Source organism: Austrofundulus limnaeus, unplaced genomic scaffold (assembly GCF_001266775.1).
Source record: "Austrofundulus limnaeus strain Quisiro unplaced genomic scaffold, Austrofundulus_limnaeus-1.0 Scaffold1821, whole genome shotgun sequence".
Classification (NCBI taxonomy): Eukaryota; Metazoa; Chordata; class Actinopteri; order Cyprinodontiformes; family Rivulidae; genus Austrofundulus; species Austrofundulus limnaeus.
Window position 1 is genome coordinate 14,715 of NW_013954223.1, and position 8,646 is coordinate 23,360.

General features: G+C 40.0%; 1 protein-coding gene across 1 annotated transcript in view; it reads left to right on the forward strand.

The window, feature by feature from the left end:
• Positions 1-6,878, forward strand: part of cibar1 (CBY1 interacting BAR domain containing 1) — an 8,529-nt gene extending 1,651 nt beyond the window's left edge. Inside the window, exons 4-9 of the mRNA XM_014033732.1 lie at positions 550-651; positions 823-828; positions 957-1,061; positions 1,537-1,650; positions 5,534-5,653; positions 6,451-6,878. Coding sequence (XP_013889186.1) covers positions 550-651; positions 823-828; positions 957-1,061; positions 1,537-1,650; positions 5,534-5,653; positions 6,451-6,579 — 576 coding nt within the window. The 3' untranslated portion in view covers positions 6,580-6,878. The remainder of the gene's footprint in view (positions 1-549; positions 652-822; positions 829-956; positions 1,062-1,536; positions 1,651-5,533; positions 5,654-6,450) is intronic.
• Positions 6,879-8,646: the final 1,768 nt, after the last annotated feature.

Consider the following 8,646-nt stretch of genomic DNA (forward strand, 5'->3'; position numbering starts at 1 on the left):
CATTTAGAGTATTTTTAATTAGCTGAATTAGATAAAATGTATCTAAAATAAATGTGTGCTATATTTTATTTGAATATTTGCATCATTTCAAGTTTGAAATAAGTTGTTTTGTCTTGCAAACATTTTTCTCTTTTATCTGGTCACAAATGGTGGGCAGCATTTTATTGTAATGGTTAGCACTTTCTTTTTTTCTTCTTTTTTTTTTGCCACTTCAGTGGAAAGCAGAACTGAATATCTGAATATTTTTATCTGAGCGTCTTCATCATCAGTGGATGGTTAGCACTTTCATTATACAACTAAATTATTATAAAATTAYAAGAATTATGTTTAGTCTCACGCAAACAACAAATAGTGTGCATTCACTGTGGCTTTCACTGTCACTTTCTAAGTTAAATCGGAATGAAGCCACAAGGGAAAACTTTTTAAAGATGTACCCTTTAATGTTTGCGTCCATAGGCGGATGAAGCCAATGACTTCCTTTATTATGACAAACGATAACTATAGTTAATTCTTATAACGATCACTGTTCTTGTCTGTGTGTCCATGCAGGAAGATCTGAAAGCAACTCAAAGTGCCAGAGAGAGAGAAGCCAAACAGATGACTCGGCTCGAGAGGACCAGACTCAGAAACCCTTCAGACAGACAGATTATTGTATCCTTGCATTGTTTTTTTTTTTCTGTAGTTCTATAATGTTTTTTTTTTATTTATCTAACAGCAGCAGCATGTTGCAGCAAAATGCTAAATTTTATGACCAAATCAGTTTGTCTTTGTTCAGCTTRATGAACATTAACTTCTTTGTGTTTCCTTAACCAAAACTTTCAGTCACAGGTGGGTTCAGTTCTGAAAATGTAGCCTTGTTTTCAACTGAGCACAGTTCAACCAAAAGTGTATGAATGGAAATGTYTGRATTTGTTTTAAAAACCCAGTTTGTGCTGTATAAATGTTCATCCTCTCAGGCTGAAAGTGAACTTCAGAGAGCCACCATGGACGCCACACGGACCACCAAGCAACTGGAGGAGACCATAGATGAGTTTGAGAGGCAGAAGATCCAGGACATCAAGGTTTGCTGCATCGAGCTGTAGAGACGGCGTCGTTCAAAAATGGCAGTCTGAATAACAGCAGGAACCCACTTGGATATCTTTAAAAATCTTTATTCTCATCTGACTCCAATCATGCAAACACTTCTACTCRTATAATGATGAATTGACCTTATAATGTRCGTCTCTGCCTTGTTACACCCCTTGAGGTGTTACCTTTTACATCCGACATAAGAACATCATGAACTTTTGTTTAAACAGACAGAACACAACAATAACACCAGCTCTCATTCTGTTTTAAACTTAGCTGCAGTGATCAAAATACTAAACTAGATCTAACATTCAGTTAATCATTTACAAAATTTTCTTCAAAGCTTTCTACCCTCAGACAGTTTCCTCTCACTTCAACCTATTTCAGGCAGTTTGAAACTGCTCTTGTTTGATCATCGTTGCCATCATCAGTCAGTTGTCTGATTGTCTTTCTCTTCTCCTCATGCAGAAAGTCTTCGGTGAGTTTGTGACAGTGGAGATGGCCTTCCATGCCAAGGCGTTGGAGATCTACACCWTGGCCTTCCAGAGCATTCAAAGTGTGGATGAAGACGCAGACCTGGAGGTAGGACGATACTCTGGTCAGTCATTTCTAGCGAGCCAGTTTGAATGTAGCGACTATATTAGAGTTATACCTGTGATGTAATTAATAATCCGATACATTTGTGCAAAAACGTGGAGACTCAGTCAAGTTTGAACAAACATCAAACGTAAACATCAGCTGCTTCCGCTGATGTTTGTGAAGGTAAATTCTGTCACCTGAGCTACATTACTACATTATCAAACACTAACATGTTTTAGATTTGCTTAATTTCTTTTATTGCAAACATTTTTATGCAATTCAAAAAAATTCAGGTAGTGGATTTGTGATCTATTGGCGAGCTCYAAGCTAGCACCTGTACCGAAAATGAGAATTATAAGTAGCTTCAACTGTTTTTAGTCATTCTTATGCTGCGTTCACACCAAACGCGATTTCAGCGTCAGGAGCAGCAGGTTTACATACAAAGTCTATGGTGGACGCGCTTCAAGCAGCGTCGGGAAGKGCTGCGGCGCCTCAAGCGCGATTAGAGCAGCGCGATTTGAACGATTTGAACGATCTGAGCGTTCGACGTGCTTGATGCGCAAATTGCTGAAGTTAGAAAATCTGAACTTTTGCAACTCGACGCGCTGCGTCAACCAATCAGAGAGACTCCACTGCGTGACGTAGCGACATATTTCCCGATGGGACAGTTTACTGAATGATGTCCACTAACCTGAAACAGATGGAGAGGAGCTCTTTAGCTGAAATCGAGCGCCTGCAGTCGGTGTCCTGACAGGAGATATCCTCACCAATGCGTGGCAGCGGCTCATCAGAATGGACTCGAGACAAAACTAGTCCTGAAAGCGAGCTGTGAGCCTCTCCCGCAGCTCCTGGGTGATGAAACTCAGAATGTCTCTGAATTATCTGGTGAATTAATTATGAATTAATTATCTGATGAACATGACATGCTCTTGCTCTCTGTAAATAAAGCAAAGCCACTTCCTCGTCCGACATTAAACAGAGCCYGACAGAGGAGGGAGGGGCGGGGAGGCTCTTGCWGTGCATCGCTTCAAGAGCTGACCTGCGTCTGACCTCAAAGTGCACAAGCGACCAACTTGAAGCGTTGGCTGCGATTTTGAAGCTGAAATCGTGTTTGGTGTGAACGCAGCATTATGGAAAGACAACTTCAGGTAATAGCAGCATGGATCCTTGGTTCTACAGTCACAGCTACTTTGTAAGGTGTCCACGTTAGAGTTGGGCAATATTGGCAAAAAAATTAATCACGGTTAATTGTGGTAATTRGYCGATAACRATTAATTTGACGATCAGTGCCCTGGAGTCCCTGGACACCCTTWTGTCCTGGTCACATGACCAATTTAGTGGGAAAGATTTGCTCTTTGTAAAAATCTGTTCCAAATTGTGTCAAAATCACAGACTGCAGGCTGTACATCAAATTTTAAATTGGGTTGATAAATAAATTACAGAACTTCTTTTAARATGTTCGTCGTATTTGAAGGTTAGAGGAGCATCGAGCGGACTCTGGCTGRTGGCGTTAATCGTATTAATCGTCAAGTATCAAAAAATAATCRATTAATRTTTTTCTRACGATTAATTRCACACGATACGATTATGCCCAACCCTAGTCCACATATTCCATCAAAAGCCAAACAGATGACGTGCAGTCACGTAGTTGTTCATTTTCGCACACATCTTTCAGAATCTAAGGTACTTGTTTAGAGTCATGTTAGGTCAGTAAATGGTCCTTCAATGTGTTTTCATTGAGGAACATTTGCACTAAAATACATGCTTTGAAGTGCCTCTGTGTCATCAGATGTAATATATTATGTGTGAGACTGTTCTCCCACTGTATTTATTTATTAAACTTTATTTAACCAGGCAAATCCCGTTGAGATCACAGATCTCTTTTGCAAGGAAAACCTGGGCCTGAAGGCAACCTATTTGGTCTGTGGGGGAAATGGAAGTATCCCGAGAAAACTCCACACAGAAAGACCCAAGGTCTGAAATGGAGATCGAACTCAGGAGCTTCTTGCTGTGAGGCAACAGTGCTAACTGCTGAGTCATCGTGCGCCCACTAAAAGCTGCTCAAGCTCTTTGAACACTGTTTTTATTTGATCAACCTGAAGGTTTTGTTGAATTTGCCCACAGTATCGGTCCACACCCTTCAGCTCAACTTTGATGTAACTTAAAGAGAATCCTGATCAGCTGCTTCAGTTACGCTCACCGCTTTGTCTGCCATCTTTTGAGAGGGTTACCCTGCTATTTTTGGAGAGAAAGTGTGTCACAAAGAGGATTAAAGCAATAATCAGCAAAGTCTGGTTCCTCCTGGAGATGCCCTCTGTGCTATTTTCCGCACCCTCTGAATCATCTCCCTTAATCATCTCCCTTCCATTCATATCGAAACAAAACTCAAACAACAAAGCTGGTTTTCAGTGACTCATCATACAAAAACACAAGCGATTGAATTGTTTGAAACAGGCACAGTGACAGGCATGAGGACAATCCTGATCTAGAGACGTTTCTTTCTTGTGCCGTAAARACCAGCGGTCTTGTTGACATGTCAGGATCAGAACGTCTGAGCGGCTTTCGTGATGTAAACCCATCACCAAATTAAATGTGCACTCACAGTTTTAAACAGAGGTGGGTACAGCTAACATCGAACGTGCTACACAAAGTTCTAAGTTAGCTAATGATAAAAAGCTRAATTGACAAAAAAAACTGCTAATATTTAACAAATTGTCAAGCCAACATGTGTCAACCAGAAAAGTGCACTAATGCACTCGGYTTTTGTCTTTGAACACACACCCCTCTAGTGTTTAGCTCCCCCCTCTATCCCACTGCCTCAGACTTTTCAGTCATGGTCAGTCAGTAACTAAACTTTAACACAGATATCAAACCAAACCTAAATGTGTAATATGRTAGAAGTCAACAGATAAAAGTGTTTGTGTCTCTTTTGTAAAAGTAGCTCATTTCATTAAAGCCAGGAGGTGGGGCTACAACCTGGGAGCTGACTGAAACAGGAAGAGTGGACGTGGAGAAAAGGCATTAAAAAATCACAGAGCTTGAAATCGTGTTTCTGCTAATTTATTTCCGACATGTAAACATTGTTATTATACACAAAAAAACAGGATGGCTGAGTGGTTAAAGTGTTGGACTTAGGCTCCAGTGGACAAAACCCTCACTCCTGATAGAATTAATAGCAGCTACTTGTGAAAATTGGATTTACTGCAAAGGACTGACTTTTTACAGTCGTTTTGAGTGTGGACTGTGTTATTTCGTGACACAATCTTGTTAAGTTTTTGCTTAAAATGTCCTGATGCATCTCAGTAATCCAGGTAAAAAATCAAAAAGAAAAAAAATTGTATAGGTCTTCTGGACGGGTTCTTCTCTAATGAAACGTTTCGTCTCTTCTCCAAGAGACTTCTTCAGTCTGAGAGTTTCAGGCAAAATTCAGGCTTTTTTTTTGTTTAAAATTTATATTAAAGTCTCTGATTTTGCCTGGACTCCGAAACCGTGAGGTTGTGGTCTGCTTGGTGCGGCTCTGCTTACGGCACAGCGTCATCAAGCATGTCGCCGGTGCGTGTGAAAGTCAACATTGTTGAGTCTGTCAAGAATGTGGTGACGTATTTCAAAGGATTTTTAGGTTTTAGCAACAAAGAACATAAACATTTTTATTTTAGCGGGAGTTAAGTCCATTATTTTATTTCTAAATGCTGATCAGCTCAGCAAAATATTAGTTCCGCTACTTGCGGTTTGAAAAGTACTGTGCCTAATGCTGGTTTTAAAGTATTTTCTCTGAGTGTGTAGCTTTGATATGATTTATGAAAAAACCTTGTTGGTGTTTTTGTTTGTTTGTTTGTTTGTTTGTCTTTGTGGGGAAAAATACAGCACACCCTATTGTCTTTGGCAGGTGTTCAGGAGTTCCCTGCACCCACCTGACTACCTCTCACGGTTGGACATCGTGCGAGCCAACTCCAAAACCTCTCTTGATCAGACTGGGTCTTTTATGAGCACATCAGGGACCTTCCAGGTAAGATAAAAACAATCCAGGATTCTCCAGCTCTTAACAGTCTCTAAATGTTGTGACACAAAACAGAAGTTCCCTAAAAGTTCCCCCTCTAGCTATAATCAAACTACTTCTTATCTTTTTCTATATATATATGAATATCTTTTTGACTGTTGCGTAAGTTTATTGTGATGATAAAAAACTTTCCCCTACACCTTTTTTTTAAACGGTTCTCTTCCTCATACCAGCTCAGACTGATGCTCGATAACAAGTCTTATCAGCTGTCCCAGGGAGAATATCTCACTCATATTATATTTCTACATGTCACAGTCTGTTCGTCGCTTCATTCTTTTCCGCTCACATTAAAAGTTTACCCATCATCCTTCCATGGCCGTGTTTGGACAGCAAAATGTCAATTTATCTCTAAATGAGAGGCGTTGTTTTGAGTTTGCTCATGTCACGGAGTGTGTCCAGACTGTGCCAATCTGCCCTTGCAGAGGCAGATTGGCACACACACATGTCGCACCAGTGTGCCTCAAATGCCTCTCATGAGATAAAACTCTGAATCCATCTGTAAGCTGTTAAAAAAAAAACCCTGTTTGCTGAAAGGATAAAACAAGAAAGGCAATCAGAAAGTAAAACAACTTTCGAGGAATGCGGTCTCATTTCACTTCAGGGCGTGCTTCCCTCCTGAAACTTGTATTATCCCTGTTAATAAACCACAAACTGCAGACACGGGAGAATGTTTTGGATGCCACAGAGGCACCAAAATGTGCGTAATGACTGCCGTTTGCGCAGTGACTGTTAATTTGTCGTCACAGCAACAAAGAGCTTTCAGTCGCCAGACGAGGAGGGAGGAGGAGGAGGAGGAAGGGGATGATGGCGAGGATGAATCTGAAGAGGAGGAGGGCGACGAGGACGACGAGGAGGACACGGATGATGAACATTAAAGTCTTGGAGCTATTGTGTTCCTTTGTGCCCGTCAGAAAAAGGCAAACAAAAGGTGTAATAACTGTTTTATAAAAAAAGTTCTGAGTCATTGCCAAAACCTTTTCACCCTTGTGAAACAGTATTGTAGTGTTAATGTTTGATTAAAAAATAAAAAGGTATCTGCATTATGAACTACAACCGGTCGTTGTGTTTGGAATATTTTTATATCAATCTCAAAATGTGCATCACATTTCTATGTTTTGTATTGTTCAAGTAAAATGTGACTCTATACTAATAAAAAGTACATGCTGTACCCTCACTCAGTCTGTCTTTAAAAAACCAGCAAAGCCTGATTTTTTAAGGGAAATTATTGAGTGTGAATCAGACCGAGTGACAGTAGTTACGTGAGAACTGCAGTTAAAAGTGACTCATCTCTACCACAGACATAGAAAACTGAAAAAACAGTCTTGAACTTTTTGCACTTAATTGTATCTGTTTATCTGAAGACGGTGTGTATAAATATACATGTTTATAACTTTAAATACATTTGTGTGTGTGCAGCTTGATGAAATCCTTTGTGTTTTCTAATGTCTGTCACATTCACTGCTGTCTGCTGATGGCTCCTTTCTGTCTCGCATGAGTCACTCGACACATTCTATATTCCTCCGCTGCCCGCGTCGTCGTGAATTCTTTTCTGCCTCTGGTTCTGTGCACGCATCTGTTAAAGAAAAACACAATTATATGCACTTACATGCAAAAAAAAGGTAGAAGAATTCCTTTTTCTGTATCAAACAGAGGGTTCCTAACTCCAACAACCATTTATCATCTCATTGCTTTTGACTAAAAGGTGYGTAGGTGGTGTGTCATGAAACTTGTGCACAAACAGTACCCTAATGCATATAAAGGTTAATGCGTATGCAAACACAGTCACATGAACTTAGCGTTTGTCTTTGGTGTACTGAATGGCCTGTGTTGCAGTGACTCATCACCTGTAAAATGTTTGTGTGAGGGAGGGGGGGGTGATGGTGAGTCAGAGAGCTTTCCAATCCCAGATAAACCTCCACTCCCTGATCACAGCGGAAGAAGGACTTTTTAAAAGAAGAAAGAGTCTGAAGAGAACAAAACACACAGGAGTCAGGGTGACTGGAGTGCTGAAAACTGTCCTGTTAACAAAAAATTTAAGGTGCCTAAGGGTGGGAAATAATATTTAAAAAGTACTTCTGTCTCGTTGGCTTTAAAGCAAATGAAAACGACATGCAGAGACATTAGAGAACTGAAATGCAAATAGGGACAGCTGAGAGAGGTCAGTGATGGCTCCAGGTTTTGATGCCTTGCCTCAGAGCCCTTTGGCGTCATGCCACTCCTATCATATCTAAACACCTGCGGCGTGCACCCAACCACCGCACGGCTTCATGCAGCTGCCTTTATGTGCTGTGTCTTTCCCCTGAGCTCACTGATCTCACTTTGCCAGGGACCTTTTCTGTGTGAACAAGCTGTTTTTTTTTTTATCTGAACATAATTAGGAACAAATACTACAAAAATAATTTTACAGTAATAACCATTAAATTCAAACGTGAATAAGGAATGATCTTTTACATATAATCGTTTTAAAGTTTGATCTATGGTTCCCTTAAACACCACCAGAGGGTGATGTTTTAAAGTTGTTTCTTTTTTCCTCTCTTTGCCTGTACAGTTTTTGGAAAGAGACATTGTGTTCTTTTTCACCCTGTGGATAGCTGCAGTGTATGTGTTCTGCCTCAAGCAGAATGATATTGAAAGGTTAGCTTTTAAAAAAGCATATGAAATCATCAAAACATAAAAAAAAATTTCACTACATAGAACTTGACTCCATGACTAGACTAAATTATAACCAGCCTTTGGAGTCATGAGGATTTTTATTTTGTAACTCTGAGACAAATGAGGATTCATGCTGGCACAGATGGACAATTTTAATGCAAACGTTTTTATTACTTCCTCATCCTGTCCTAATGCTTTGCACATTCTCTTCCAAGTCCATATGTGGGACTGATTCATAAGTCAGCTTTAATAGAATTGGGTTTTTGTGGTGCAGAAGCCTGTTTCTGCTT